The sequence below is a fragment of the Macadamia integrifolia genome, chromosome 11, assembly GCF_013358625.1.
Source record: "Macadamia integrifolia cultivar HAES 741 chromosome 11, SCU_Mint_v3, whole genome shotgun sequence".
Classification (NCBI taxonomy): domain Eukaryota; kingdom Viridiplantae; phylum Streptophyta; class Magnoliopsida; order Proteales; family Proteaceae; genus Macadamia; species Macadamia integrifolia.
In genome coordinates, this window is record NC_056567.1 from 21,562,872 (window position 1) to 21,579,573 (window position 16,702).

Genomic DNA, 16,702 nt, shown 5'->3' on the forward strand with positions numbered 1-16,702 from the left:
TATCTTCCAAATCTAGGGTCAAAGCTCAAAGCATTTGCCAAAATCAACTTCAAAATTCGAAAGCTCACCTCAACAAGCTTTGCAATTTTAGATCGGGAAGAAGATAGATATTGGTTAATCAATTCTGGTGTAGTAGGAACTTGATGCAGCTGCAATGTGCTAATGACCTTTTCAACTGCTTTTTTAACAATACTTTTGTGTGCATCCTTCCTCAAATGACCCTCACGCCAAGATGGTTTAATCAATTCTTTCACAAAATCCACAAGGGCGGCACGGAAAAGTTTAAGTGTTTTTGATTCCTTGTTTTGTGCATCCATGTCTTGATTTTGTCGTGGAGTTTGATGAAGACCAGTTTCATTGCTATGTCTACCCCCACCTGACTTGGATTCCTTTTTGTGCCTAGCATCTGTTTGATATCTAGGATTAGGATCATGACCACTTAATTTTGTTTTTGCAACATCTACAACATGGCCATGACCAGGCCTCTCGGTCTTCCCTTCTTTAGGTGTAGAAACTTTAGTTTGGTTGTCAGCTACGGAAGTTCCAAAAGTCTCATCAGCAGCCTTATGCAAGCCATGAGAATGAATATTCTTTTCCATTACACTGCCATGGGACTGATGGTTATAAGAAAGTGAATGGTTTTCAGTATTATATTCTGGGCCGTGCAACCAAGTTAAACCAGAGTCACAGTTTGTCAGCTGATATGGCATATGTCGGATGCCTGCCCCCAGACTTGAGGAAGAAACCTGAAAGGATTTATGTCCTCCAGTATGTGGCTCAATGCTATCAAGAAGGGGGTCATATTGGCTTCCAGGAGATGATATACCTGCCGGACCAAAGAAAAAAGATGGTCGAAAAGGTACAGATGGCTCCCAGTCATTTGAACTAGCCTGTAGTTTACGTCCTGCAGGAAACCGGTCTGGTTCTGATCTTGAGTAAAATGGTGATGAGGAATTTTGAGGCAAGGAAGCAGAATGAGAAACATGATATTCCCGATCACCATCCAAACCACCAAAAGAGGAAGAGATATAAGAGGATGGTGGTGATAAGCCTATCGATGGAAAGGAAGTGCTGGAGCTGAAAACTGGTAAAGTATGATCATTGACCGTGGATCGACTATGCTGTTTTAGACTCAGTGGTTCCCTCACACTTCTGTCATAAACAGAGGGATCGCTACTGCCTCCGTACAAGCTAGTTGATATAATTGAGCCAGTTGAATGAAATTTATAATCAGGACCCAAACTACCCCTTGGATTCTCACTGTCCACATCTTGAAGAGAGGAGAACTTCCCAAGATCATCTCTAGTTGAAGAAAATTGCTGGAAGTCATAGTGGGGTAGTGATTTTGACCCACTCGCCTCCTGCAATAAGCCTGAAGACGGGCTGCCTCTCAGAACTGAAGAAAGCCTATGCTCTTCAGGGAACTGATGCCACCCAAGATTTTCTCCATGCTCCTTGGGTAGGAATCTTTCTGAAGGGAAATGAGACTTTGCTGAAAAACTACTTGTGGCTGAAGAAGCCAATGGTTCAGGAAAAGCAGAAATTTTTGATGCATCCATATCATGTCTCAAACCTGATACAGGAAAGACACCTCTTAGAAACTCCATTCTATATCTAGAGTATTCTCAATATGAATACTGAAAGAAGATCCTGAAATACCTGCATCCACCTTAACTTCGTTTTCCAAACTTGCAACAGGCACGTCTCCCTTACCGGTACCATCTTTCAGATGCAGAAACCTACAAGAACTCCCCTTCACGCACCAACCTCTAGCAAAAAAGTCACAAACAATTGCAGGGCGCTTGTTTCGGTCCTCAAATTCAGCACCAGGGGACAAACTTCTAGGCCTTAGCTGGGAAGTAGGCAAACTGAAAACTTAACAATCATTAGTAACTGGTCAAAGTACCTGACTTTGACAGGAAGAAAAGTTAGCAAAGGAAGTTTCATCACTTATGAACTATAATTTTTCACCTATGCTATTAAAGAAAACAAGTATTAAGTGAACCAGTATCACCACACCTTGACACCCTTAGCTTCAGGTCCTTCCCTTCCTTGATATCTATTCGCTTAGTGTCTTCCTCAGTATTTAGGACACCATTAGAATCTTTCTTCCTGGAGCCATTACTCATCAGGGTCTCGGCAGCTCCCAATTTCTCATTATCAGACAAGGATGTAGTGTTGTAAGCACCCAAGGGATCATAATTACTTAAATGAGCTTCATTACCAGTATAGACTTCACTATAGAATCTTGGAGCATCACAAGGAGCTTTCTTATTTGGTGAGGCTTCAACACCTTTGACATCAACAGCAGATTTTGGGACACCATTATCATTAGGGGAAAAAAACACGTATGTTTACCCAGAATTAGAGGCTTAGAATATCCATCATAAGCATATAATAACTGTGTCATAACAATTAGACAAATTGAATCTTCCACTACTACCTTCCATGTCACAAATATCTGTTGGAAGAATTGGTTTAGATTTTTCCGGAGTAGAGGAACGGGAACCTGACCTCAAGTCCTCATCATGCCCCTCAGACTTGATTTCTTGGCTAGAATCTACATGGAAGAATAGGAAAATTAATATATGAAGCAAAACTTTCATCTACAAATGGCACCGGCCAAAACATAATACGAGTTCACAACATATGCCCCCCAGTGAGAAAGAATCAGTTGGGTAATATTGAGAACTCCAGAAACCTTAGAAACACTAACTGAAGCTGAATAATCGATAAGCTACCCCAAGGTACTTTTAAAGGAAACACAAATTAGATGGACTCAGAGCACACTCATGAAGATATGGGTAGAAAGTAGAAGATTTATCTCACAGGTAACAATAACCTTCAAGAAAATGAATATGGGGTAAGACCTTATCTCTGATATGAGAGAATATGAAGCCCTCACTTCCAGAAAAGATGAATGCAACAACTTCATGATTATTCAGAGTATCGGACTTTGCCCTTCTCTGAACAGGCGAATGCATAAAGGCGTAAGAACCCCTCAAATACGGGCAGCAAAAATGGTAATGGAAATAGCTGGCTACAGTTTATCACATATTTGATTCCTTTTTCTTCTTTTTCCCCCCAGTTCCCAATTCTTCTAACCTGGGTTATTGATTGAACATCTTTAATTCTCTATTGATATATCCAAAACCATCTCCCAGAAACATTCTCGTGATTGAAGCTTATCAAGGGTACTAGGGGTTCTAGTGTAAATCATTAGTATGGAGTTTAGAGGACAAATGGTTGAAGGGTTTCAACAACGGCTTTTTCCGTACCCCAGGAAATTTTTTTCCCTTTTTCAAGAGGAATGAGCAAGGGAGATCCCCTATACTTCTTAGTGGCAGAAGCATAAGTGACACATCTGAATGGGTAAAGGGCTGATTGAAGGTTTTGCGGTTCATAAGGCACCACCTCCAGTTTCACACTTGCCACAACAGCCAATATATTAGTCATTTGAGACCCTCAAGCAAGCAAGCAGACCTTTATTGGGGGACCCTAAGCACAATTGAGGTCTGCATGGGTCTCCAAACTAAAAAAATTATTATTGGAGTTATGGCAAAGAGAAGTGCAACTGTGCAAGTGAATTGGACAGATCCTAGGTTCTATTATGTTCACATATTTAGGTTTCCATTAGGGCGAATGCAAGCAACACAACCATTTAAAATCCAATGATTGAAAGGGTTAGTGATGCAGACCAGCTCGACAGATACTCAAAGTACCAAAAGAGGAACAAGAAGACACTGAGTCAGCAACTCAATGAGTTGACTCGTTTGATCCTCACTGAGTTGAGTTGGTTAATACTCACATTGACTCGGTTTAAGGAAGTTCTGGACCTCTGGTTCACCTAAATTCAGAATCGTTGGGACTTGTTAGGATTTATTTTTATTGTTTATTTATTTCCTTGTATAGGCTGAAGCATCTTTTATTAACTCCAGTCCTATTAGTTGGTTTTCTTTTAGTTTTTAAATTCATATTAAAATTAGGAGTTCTCCTTTCCAACGACCAGAAGAGGGAGTTCTAGTTTGCTTTAGATTGTTTCTTTAATTTGGTTGCTTCCTGTCGGCTGGTAACTGTCCTAAGGCCAATATGATTCAGTCTTCCATTTCTATTAAAGCATCGTAAGGGTTAAACCCTCCCAACAATTTTCATAATGAATAAAAGTGTGGCTTTTTGCTGCTCAACTTCTGTGAGACTCAGATTAATGGTTGTGAGATGCAATTGCTGCCTGGTGGGATGCTAGGAGGGTCAGTGGGATCAAGGCCTCTGATCAAGGCTTGGATGTGAATCACAAGTCATATCCTTCTATATCTTCTTGTCACTCTTCTTTTCCATTTACCCTTCAAGAAACTATGGTTCTTGTTTTGTTTATGGTATCCCAATATTTTAGAACTGGGTCAATACATCGTTCTGATCTCAGATTCATCACCTGCATGACATTCTAAACCTGCCCACACTTTCAGTTTTTGGATCAGACTTCAGTTGATTAGAGTCCCATAATTTGGAACTCCTCTCATTGATTTATCTATCTGTTTAAACCATTAAATTCCTGTTGTAATCACATATTAGTTGCAGTGAATTATCAGTAGATATGTTTACTGTTTTATTACTGATATCAAACTTGGCGCCTGGTCCCTCCCCCCCTTCAGCTGATATCTGGTCTGCCCCTCCTCTCCCTCTGGATTGCCATGGTAGAGAAGATAAAATATCTTGGCTTCCCTCTTACTCTTGTTTGTTTAGCTCCTCTTCTGCTTGGGATTTAGTCAGATCTAAAGGCCCCCTTGTCCCTTGGCATAGATCTATCTGGTTTAAAAGCCACATCCCATATCATAGCTTTACGGCTAGGCGGGCCATTTCCAACCGTCTCCCTATGCAGTGTTTCCTCATCAACCGGCACATTTGTGTACCCTCTTGCTGTCTTTGCTGGAATGGTACGATGTTAGTCATCACTTTTTCTCCTACCCTTTCCCCTCCATCGTCTGGAAGAGGGTCCTTAGTAGCCGCTGGCCTTCTCAGAGAACTGCCCTCCCCCTTAGTAGAGAATTGATTTGGGTTGATAAGACCTTTGCTGGCTCCTCCATCTATGACACCACCTGAAAACTTGCTTTGAATGCCAAAATCAACCATATTCGGATGGAGCGAAATCTTCGTCAATGGACATCCAACTTCCAACCACAAAATAATTTGGAAAATCATTTTAAATCTTATGATCAGATTTGGAAGTCCATCTACTTCGACGACAGCTCCAAGCTTGCCTCCCTCCCCCATCATAATGTAAGGGACTCCCTCAGGAACAGGCTTATTGTTGTAACCTGGGGCCTCACCTCCTGCATCTTGCATCCCCCCTCCCCCCGGCGATGATGTTGTAGCCCTTTTGGCCTGTGTTGCCTACATCAAGTAGGAGACTAACATAATCCATAATCTAACCACCAGATCTGTCTCATATTTTGATGTCTTTTTTACTAGTCTAAGAACTGTCGTTGCCCAGAATCATACCTACATCAGTTCATTATTTGCTGAGATATCTGAGTTCCTAGTTCTTAGGATCTCAAGTAACTAATTCTGTAACAGTGCTGGTTCTTGAAATCCAATCACTGGATCAAGCACTTCTTTTAGAGAGTTGTTCCTTGCTATGTGATCAACTTCGTATCAGGATTTCACATTCATCTGAGTTGTTGATCTATTGTTATTAATTATCCTTGAATTCTGGTTATGGTCACATCACTGTGATCCTGGTTAATCTGAGTTTCTGGAAACCTAATCTTTGAGGCTTCTAAGAACCCATCAATTGGTATTAGAGCCATTGCTACTTTATGCTCTAACCCCTCTGAATCTGGAGAAGAGAAAGTATCCATAAGACAACTTGCAGATTTGATTGGAAGCATATCGATTCGTGTGGTTTCTTTAGAACAACATATAGGTACCATGTCACAGCCACAAAATAATTTGGAAAATCATAGGGCTGAAAATATTCCAGCACCGGCCAATTCTTACACCCCCATCGGTTTCTTGGTACAATGCCACAGCGAGCTCCCATACCAAAGGCACCACCAATATCATTTGCGGATCACATAAGGTCCTATTTTGACAGCAACTTTGATTTTCTTCCTAGGCACAATGATAATTCAGAAAAGGAAAAGTTGAAGGAGAATAGTGGAAAACTTGATCCACAGTATTCCTTATTAGTTGAATGTTATTAATGATTACCAAGTTCTAAATCTCCCCAAAAGTTCCCAGTTTCAGTGGGGCCAGAGATGAAACCAAGGGTCGAAACTAAAATGTTACTGGTTTCGACGAAATTTACCAAGTTTCACATGGTTCAACCAAACTGGTCCAACTCATGCTTATATATGTGACATGTTTCAATAGAAACATACACTATTTCTCATATTTAGACAGAATCTTTCAAGTTTCGTGGGTTTCGACTAAGAAAGGGGGAATTTGGCCACGACACATCAATTTTTGCTCAAGTTTTATTATCAACCAAGAAAGGACTCCTTGGAGCTTCAAAGTAAACCCACTTTTTCCCCAAATTTCTGTTTTTGTTCAACGTAGTAGTAAACATAGTAGAATTCTTTCGAAGCAACCATTTGTGCCACCTCCACATCCTCACAATCTCAGTGAGCCAATCCCTAGGTTGGGATACCTACAACATGTTGATGACGAGGCTTATAAGTGGATAGTGAGGGACTTTTAGAATAATTGGGTCCAAAACATGTCATGGGATTCATATGTGCTGCAGTTAGAGGAGTGGCTATGACATCTGCAGTTGTACACATCTTGTGGGTTGGAGCTGCCTAGAAATTCCTCCTGGTATTGAGTGGTGACTGTTGCACAACTAATTCATTATCTAAGTTATGTGTTTTGACAGTTTCAATAGCTTATTTACATTCCTAATATCTAAGTTATATCTAGACTTAGTGTTATAACAAATTAACAAGGCTAGTGTACAACATCATTCAACATATACCAAAAAACTTGGGTTAACACAAGTATCATTTTGGGTGTTCTTTTTGTGAAAAATAGTTATGGATTAGCTTTAAGGTCAAAAATAGGCTGCCCACAAAAAAATCAGACCAAAAGAACACTTTCTGGGGGTCGAAACCAAGGTTTCCACGTAGCCCCATAAAAAGTACCTAGTTTCCCCAAAATTTCGCAGGTTCCAACCTCAGATTTAGAACCTTAACGATTACTTTGATTGATACGACATGATTGAGGCGAGAAAGATCAAATTAGTCAAAACTAAATTAGTTGGACTAAAAAGAGAATAATGGAAACTGCAAGAAAGGATGACACAAGATAGCGGCATTCCCCCCACCCTCCCCATTGATATGAAATAAAAGACGAGTTAATAGGCAAGTATTGAATCGCCATCGTGATCATCTAAATACACTATGGCAAGGCACCTTATTTGTGGCTGAATATATAGAGAAGTTTGACACACTTTTAGCATAAACGGAGGTAGTGAACCGAAGCTTGGGTAATTTGTTGAGAAGTTTGGTACAAGATTATGAGAAGGTGTGGCCTTCCATCCTCAACATTGCTAAATTTCCCTATAATAGTTCAATAAACCCAATGACAAATCATACTCCTTTTGAAATATTACTTGGAGTTCAGCTAAGGTTACCTATTGATCTTGTTTCATTACCACCCCAAGCTCGAGTTAGCCTTAAGGATGATGAATTCTTACACCACATCACTGAGGTGCATGCTGACGTTCGACAACGCATCACTTTGAACAATGATGTGTATAGAGCTTCAGCTGATCCTCATTGGCGTATGGAGTCCAAATCGGTAGACATGGTGATGATTCATGTTAATCCTGAGGGGTTTCAAATATGTGTCAATACTAAAATACACCCAAGGAAGATGGGCCCCTACAAGGTGCTGAAATGAGTAGGACCTAATGCTTATGTGCTCGAGTTGCCAGATGATATGACCATAACAATAATTTTAACATGGCTTATGCGAAACATCATTCAGAAAATGGAGGTTCATAACAGATGTTGTGACTGGCCCTACTCAAGCCACCCACCAATGACATTATTAAAGAGGTCCATTCCTTTTCAAATGGAACGGCCTTCCATGACACAATAGTACTTGGATTCATGCTGATGATTTCAACAAGCTTGATCCCGACTTGTATAAGCGCTACATGTCTTTCACCTATTCGTTGGAGATGAATGCTTTCAAGCCGTGCAGAGTTAATGCAGAATTGAAGACTTACAGCCGAAGGAAGAAAAGGCTCCAGCAGGCCATCGATTAGAGGGCTTAGACAGCCCACGGTTTTGGCTCATTACTATTTAGTTGTTTTGTTTTAATTTGGGTTGGTCCACTTGTTGAACCAAGTTTGTTTAATTTAAGTTGTGATTCAATGTAATATTGTATGTCTTATTATTAAGAGACAAGCAATAACTTCCATTTTGTTTGTTTCTATTTTTATTATTTCTTTGTAGCCAAGTGCCCAACAATTAGGAAGCCTCATAATTTGAAGACTTTTCTAATTGATGGCCTTACCCCCTCATTGTTTAAGCTATAAATACAACTCAAAGTGCTCCATAAGTGCCACGATTTTCATAATACATCTTTGCTGCTGCTGCTGTGGTTCTTCTCTTCTGAGAATTACTGTATTGTGTTTGATCAAGGCAGATGGGACTAGTGTATGATAAGGTCGACACTTTGCGCTGGGAGGCCCCAGTGGTTCCTTCTCCCTTATGTTCTTCTTATATTGTTCTACATCCCTGCAAGGTTTTAGTTGATGCTCCAATCAATCTCAGGTATCAAATCAATTCCTAACCTGCTACTTTCTATTTTTTGTCCTGGAATTTTCCAGATTTCTTGTTCACCAACCCACCCTTCCCGAGACCAATCCAGCAACAATCAGAATTGACTAAACTTTTTGTTGAACCTCTTACCTAGCCCGAGGTTCAATCTTATTTCTGGTCTAAGCCGACCATGTGATTCTCTGATACCACTTAATGTAGAACTAGAATCGGCAAACCAACCTAGTCCCAAAACAGCAGGATACTCTCGAAGAACAAACACAAGTCAAATTAGGATAATAGCAAAGCAGATCAGATTACAAGAGAAATCAGACCTGAAACAGTTGAAGCTATTGAACCAAATACTAGGGTTTCTCTGATCAGATTAGGACTGATAACAGGGGCTTACAAGACTTCAAATAGGTCCAACTCAACTTAATACCATGAACCAAAGTCCACGAGAACAGTAGGAACTGAACCAGATCTGTCAATTTCAGTTCTGCTTTGTCACAGGTCACTAAAAGACAAGAAAAGGGAGAATTTTTAAATCTCTCAAACCACTGGTCAGAAAGAGCTCCCCTTTGGGTCGAGTTCTTCCCCAGGTAGGACCTATCTGTGATCCAAATTTCAGCACAAACTGATGGCTGGTTTGGTCTGGGCAGAATCTGAAAAAATCTCACAGAACCTTCTTTATCTTTGGACAGAATTGAGAGAAGAAGTGATTTAAATACCTGTTTACTTAGGACAGATTTGTAACACTTGAAGAAGAAGAAGAACACTTGAAAGGAACCTCTTGGGCTTCACACCGTATAGAGTCAATTGGATCAAACACCAATTCTATCAGCCTTGATCAAACACAAGACAACTCTCTTCATGGAGAAGACAATAGCTACAGCCATTAATTTGTTTAAAAAAATCATCATTTCTTTAGGAGCCTCCTCCTCTTTATTTATAATGTTGATGGGGGAGGGGATTACAAAATAGAAGGTTCCACAAAAAGGAAACCAAATATTCTACTAATACAATAATTACTAAAAACTGAAATTAGAAACTAACTGAAATTAGGAACTAGTTGAAAAAGGAAACTAACTACTAATGACTTGACTCAACTAATAACTTGACTCCTAATGAAACAAATATAACATAAATTAAATCCAACTAAAAAAGGAAACAAACTAGTAATCCCGTATGTAACCTTAGAGCCCTTTTTTTAGACCCATAAAAGTAATCTATTACACTCAAAACACATGGGATCAAGGGCCCAACATGTATGGAACCCAACCCTAGGCTTATTCCTAATAAAACAAGCATATTTTGGTGATTAATCTGCATCATAGATCCACGACATAGGCTATCTACCTATTGAGGAGGCTCGAGAAAAATTATAGATCCCACAAAAAGGATCTCCACATGATCTTTATTGACCTAAAAAGAGCATATGACAGTTTTTAGAGATTTATCTGGCATGTCCTAGTAAAAAGAGAGGCGTTGACTACATATGTGGATATAACTAAGGACATGCATGAAGGCGTGGGGACTAGTGTGAGATCTGTGGGAGGTCAAAGCAAGGAATTCCCAATTACGATTGAGTTACATCAAGGACTGGCCTTAAGCCCTATTTGTATGCACTTATCATGGAAGAGTTAACCAAGAGCATTCTAAATGAAGTCCCATGGTGTACGTTTTTCGCAAATGATATCGTTCTAGTGGATGAGACTAAAGCAGGGATTAACATTAAGTTGGAGCTATGGAGATCTACTTTGGAAACAAGAGGTTCTAAGTTCGTAGATCAAAGATGGAGTATATTATGTGTAACTTTAGCCACTCAATGATGGACAATGAAATGGTGAAAATCAAGGAGAGAGAGATTCCACAAAGTGACTATTTTAGATATATGGAGTCAACCATAAATAAAGAATGACAGAGGATGATGATGTGGGCTTATTTTATTGCAAATAAGCATTGGGTTGTATTATGTATGTGTTGGGCCTTTGATCCCATGGGTTTTCTTTGAAATGGGCCTAAAATATGGGTAGAAAGATAGGAAAACATAATTTAATTTAATAGTTTAATTAGTTGTTATTTAATTCAATAAAGGCCCATTAGGCCATTGGTTGGTTGTAAAGTCCTATATGGACTATTAGTTAGTTAGTCCTACTCCATGTTGGAGTCATAAAGTCAAGTCCTAGTCCTATTTTGAATTCCTAGTTGTAGTAGGAGTGTCTAGTCCTCTTTGAAAACTAGCTCCTAGTCTTAGTATGATTGTAAACTTCCCATCTATAAATAGAGAGACATATATACCATTATTGGACAGATTCGAATGAAAAGAAAATTTGCAACTAAATGTTTAGAGCAACTGAGATAGCTGTAGGTGAAAAGCCCAGGCTGAGATAGCCATCTCCCCCCCCCCACTTTCCCTTGTTTAATCTTTCTATTTTCATTCTTAATTGTTGTTGTTTATGTTTACTGCCGTTGTGAGTATTAAGAAGTTTAGATCTGTCCAAGCATTAAAAACCAGAATCGATCAACCAAAGAGTTCTTGTTCTGGAAGCCAATCGACCCTCATTGCTGCCCAAGTCTGAGATCTGGTCTGCAGATCCTGTTGGGGACTGGTTTTACACTTTTAGAAGATCAATCAATCCTCTCTTAAAGACCATCTGAAGTCGACCAGCTGCTGTTCTGAAGAATCTTGAAGTTTTCTCTCTCCTAGGTCAGAAAATTAAGAAAGCTTATAACTTCACAACCAGCCGTCAGAACCCTCTCAACTTGGGGGTTTATTTGATGGCCTTATTTCCTTGTTTCCTGGTCTTATTTATGGTTTTGTATCTTAAGTATCTTTGATTGTAATTCCACCCATAGAGGTTGTTAATTTTTGGGATCTGTTTTGTTGGGTCTTATGTGGGTTATTAAGTTCTATGGGTCCTAAGTTTTTGGGGTTATAACCTACTGGGGTAGTTTATTTCTTGTAATCTACTCCTGCATTAAGTGGTATCAGAAGCTATGGCTGAAGAAAAACCCCAAATCACTCTTAAAGATGTGTGGAAAGCAATCTAAGCTTTAGCTGCAAAGATGGATGGTCATGCTCAACAACTGGCAGAACTAAGAGAGTCTACTGCTGCTCACTCCAATACTCAGGCTACTGTTGCCCAATCTAATGCTCAGCCATGTTATTTTCGTGGGGAATTCCTTGAATGGATGCGTGAATTGGACATGTACTTTGACAACTACAACTTAACAGAGACACAAAAAGGCCAATATGCATGTTCCTAGATGAGTGATTGTGTTCGTATGCAATGGAGAGTCCGTGAAAGGCAACTTCAAGCTCAAAGATGTAAACCTAGAATGTGGGACGAGATGCAGTATGAGTTGGCAGGCACGTACCTATTTGAGCATGAACGAAGCAGGTACTTCCTTCCACCAAATGTCCAAAAGCCACCCACAATTGACAAGAGCATGAAGGAACCATTAGCGTCTATTGTAAAGGAACAACAAGAGAAGACACCTCTGACTAGTGAACTAGAGTCAAAAGTTGAGGTTAGTGTTAAAAATTTTCCAGCCATTCCTATTGTTGAGGAAGAACTAGTCATTGATGTTCCCATCAATGAGACTCATGTGGAAGAAGTCAAAAGCAACAAGGTTGCCACAATGGACAATGACGTTGAGACTGAGGAACTTGACACTATAACAACTGTAATGATTGTGAACAGCCAAAAGGAAGATCCTAAGGAGTTCAAGAATGAAATTGTGTTTGAACCATCAATGGAACCAGTTGGAAACCACTAGGTAGATGAACCAAAAGAGCTTTATGTTGCATTGAAGTTAGAAGAGATCAAAGGTGCATATGTAAATGATCCTATGGATATATCCGAAGATGTTAAAGTTGAGCATGTAGAGTTCATCATCCCATTAAAGTATCTTGAAGATCAAGATCCTCACAATGTAGACTACATCTTTACTATCAAAGAGCTACCTGAATTTTTCTATGACTTGAAGAGGGATGTGCACCATGATATAATCACCCTCACACTCTACAAAATTCGAGGAAGAATTTTTTCTAAGAGAGGGCGAGTTAATGTAGATAAGTCACTTGGGCTTATTTTATTGTAAATAAGCATTGGGTAGTGTTATGTATGTATTGGGCCTTTGATCCCATGGGTTTTCTTTGAAATAGGTCACTTTAATGGGCCTAAAATATGGGTAGAAGATAGGAAAACGGAATTTAATTCATTAGTTTAATTAATTATTATTTAATTCAATAAAGGCCCATTAGGCCATTGGTTCGTTGTAATGTCCTATATGGACTATTAGTTAGTTAGTCTTACTCCATGTTGGAGACATAAAGTCAAGTCCTAGTCCTATTTTGAATTTCTAGTTGTAGTAGGAGTGTCTAGTCCTCTTTGGAAACTAGCTCCTAATCTTAGTATGATTGTAAACTTCCCCTCTATAAATAAAGAGGCATATGTACCATTATTAGACAGATTTGAATGAAAAGAAAGTTTGCAACTAAATGCTTAGAGCAGCTGAGATAGTTGTGGGTGAAAAGCCCAGGCTGAGATAGCCACCTCCTCTCCCACTTTCCCTTGTTTCTTCTTTGTTTAATCTTTCTATTTTCATTCTGAATTGCTGTTGTTTATGTTTATTGCTGTTGTGAGTATTAAAGAAGTTTAGATCTGTCCAAGCATTAAAAACCAGAATCGATCAGCCAAAGAGTTCCTATTCTTGAAGCCAATTGACCCTCACTGCTGCCCAAGTCTGAGATCTGGTCTGCCGATCCTTTTGGGGACTGGTTCTACACTTTTAGAAGATTAATCGATCCTCTCTTGAAGACCATCTGAAATCGACCAGCTGCTGTTCTGAAGAATCTTGAAGCTCTTTCTCTCCTAGGTCAGAAAATCAAAAAAGCTTATAACTTCACAATTAGCCGTCAGAACCCTCTCAACTTTGGGAGTGTTTGTACCCTCCCTAGGAACTATTTACACCCCAAAGTGCAGCTCAATCGGACTCCTATAGACCAGGCCGCACCTCTCTTTCTCCCGCTCTATAGCAGGTCTCTCTCTCTCCTATCGGGTTAGGTTTTAGGCTGGTTTTGCTCCTGCATTGGTATTGTATTATTGGGGGTTTATTTGATGGCCTTATTTTCTTGTTTCCTGATCTTATTTATGGTTTTGTTTCTTAAGTATCTTTGATTGTAATTCCACCCATGGAGGTTGTTAATTTTTGGGATTTGTTTTGTTGGGTCTTGTGTGGGTTATTAAGTTCTGTGGGTCATAAGTTTTCGAGGTTATAACCTGTTGGGGTAGTTTATTTCTCGTAACTACTCCTGCATTAATGATGTTAAATAGAAAATTAAAGTGGGATGAATGAAGGGGAGAGGTGCATCCATAGTCTTGTCTGATCGACATATCCCTTTAAAGCTTAAGGGAAAACTCTATAGGATTGTTGTGCGACCACCTATAATGTATGGGGAAAAACGCTGGGCAGTTAAGAAGTGTCATATGGAGAAGCTATGTGTAGCTAAGATGATGTTAATATGGATGTGCGACAAAACTAGGAAAGATAAAGTAAGGAATGAGTATATTAGAGTTGATTTGAGAGTTGCCCGATCAACGACAAGCTCCGCGAAAGTCGTTTAAGGTGGTATGGCCATGTTCAAAGGAGACCTGAGGATGCCCCAGTAAGGAGGAGTGGTCTAATTCAAATCAAAGGAGCTAAAAGACCCAGGGGCAGGCCTAAAATGACCATAGACGAAGTGGTGAGGCATACATACATCGTCTCGGTCTTGTCCCAGGTATGACCTTGTATAAAGCCTACTGGAGGGCAAGGATCCATGTAGCTACTAGCTGACCCCATTTAGTTGAGATTCTCCTGACTTGTTGGGTTGTGCCCTTCTCTCTTACTCTCATCTTTCATCTTTTCATCTCTTCCTTCCCCCTTTTTTGTTTGGACTTTTTTTCCTAGTTTGTTTTGTATGGATCCATGTAGCCAAGCCCATTAAGTTGGGATAAGGCTGAGTTTGTTGTTGTTATTATAGTCAAAAGACTCAAAACAGTAAGAGTTTGAAACCCAAAACCACAATGAGGTGATATCTGATAACGACGGATCAGCAGGTTTGGTCTATCTTAAACTCTAGTCAAAGGGAGATCCAACAGAGGATAACTTGGTCAAATCTATAATTAGCAAAAAGGGAACGGAAAAAAAAAAAAAAGGGAAATGGACGGTACGGGTTTCAAATAGTGAAATTTTTCGAATGATACGGTAAAAAACAATAAAAAAAACAAAAAAAACAAACAGTACGGGTTTCAAACGCGTAGATTTTTAACAAATGGGAGCAAAAAAACGGTGACATACTCATATAAATTAAGGAATTATTACATAAATACCTGCATCTAATGTTCAAAACAACTATAATATCCAACATTAATGCATATATATCCCATGTCTCCTTATAAAGTATAAGACATGATTGAAGAATTATCATCCAACACCAATTCTAAATTCATACAACACACATGTCCAAAGTCTTATCGAGCAATGTCGTTGGCTATAATGTTGTTCATTGTTTTCAGCATAGTCAGCACATTCTCAGAGTGATGCATGTTCAGTTGGAGTTGGGAATCATCACTTTAGAAACCCGTTTCAACAAAATGCATCAATCTATAACTCAATTTCGAGGTTCATGCATTGAACTTGAGTTGAAGGTGCTATCACAAGAAATATAGCCCATTGAGCTAGCTTTAAGTTGGCAAAAGAATCAGGTAGATCGGAGTTCAGGAGAGAGATATGTGGTCAATTAAGTAAACATTATGTTCAACAAGTCAAGCCTTAAAAAAAGCCAAAAAAAAAAGTTCATGTTTAGAACGGGAATGCTTGCCGTTTGCCTTTTCCTGTATCTTTGGGAAGCATACGGCAAAACCTGTTTTAAACAGTAAAAAACGGAAACGCGTTTTTGCCAACGGTGGTTGAATCTCAGATTAATCCATCGGTTGGATGCTTAAACCAGATAGATTCCTTGCAGCATTTTTGTATGCAGTGCAGTGCATGCGATTGGGTTCAAAATCTGGCTCATGTTTGGCCCATCTTCTGGGTTTAGTTAAGCACACCAAATGCTGCCTAAATTTGTCATCAAATTCTTTCCAAGATAGGCCATCGTCCAGCTAATTCGTAGGAAGATTATTTCCACATTCACTGATTTGTAGGGTATTTTAACATATCTCGTGGGGTAACTAGGAGGAAAGTTATCGACCAGCCTTATTTGTTGAAGATTTGCAGAAGATCCCAAGCCGGCTCGTGTGCAAGCAAATTCCAGATTTTCAGGACCATCAACCAACATTTTTTAGGGATATTGACCAGATTTTTTAGGAGATTATTTCTAGATTTTGGACATCATTCAGCAGCATGAAGGGGTTAATTCCAGATTCAGATTGAAGACTAATTTCTAGCATAAAGGCTTCCTTCCAAAGCAAGACGAGTTGTCAAATTGAGATAATTTAGAATAGTTTTGTTTCTTGCGTACGTTTTGCTAGCTTAGGATAATTTCTATTTTTAAGTGGATTGTAATTAGGACTCTTACCCTTGTAATTAGGATAATTTCTATACTGCATCAGTTGATGGATACAATCATCACTTGTAGAAAACGATGTCTGAGAAAGAGTAACCTGTGTCCCAGTATCCAAAATATTTCCATTTGTCATCCCCAAGCCTTCAGAGGGCCAACCCATGGAATGTTGTTTGGAGCATTATTTCTCATTCGGTCATAAACACAGTTGTCAGTCATCAAGGTATCCTTTGCTAGAAGCCTAGAAGGCACCTTGGACAACACAACTCGACGCCTTGATAGTGTCACACTGTCACCTTAATTTTTTTCCCTCCTCCAAAACACCAAGAATTACCTAGACGCCAACTATGGTCATTGTAAGAAATTTTAGCTTCCTTGGAGATAA

At 39.4% G+C, this 16,702-nt stretch overlaps 1 protein-coding gene across 5 annotated transcripts in view; it reads right to left on the reverse strand.

The window, feature by feature from the left end:
* The window catches only part of LOC122093654 (protein FRIGIDA-ESSENTIAL 1-like), a 36,232-nt gene that overhangs the window by 15,802 nt on the left and 3,728 nt on the right, over positions 1–16,702 (reverse strand). For 3 of the 5 annotated variants that reach the window (XM_042664020.1, XM_042664022.1, XM_042664019.1), the window contains exons 2-5: positions 2,441–2,560; positions 2,020–2,293; positions 1,660–1,868; positions 69–1,573 (exon numbers count right to left, since the gene is read on the reverse strand). In XM_042664020.1, coding sequence (XP_042519954.1) covers positions 69–1,573; positions 1,660–1,868; positions 2,020–2,293; positions 2,441–2,560 — 2,108 coding nt within the window. The remainder of the gene's footprint in view (positions 1–68; positions 1,574–1,659; positions 1,869–2,019; positions 2,294–2,440; positions 2,561–16,702) is intronic. The other 2 variants (XM_042664024.1, XM_042664021.1) reach the window with 1 other exon arrangement.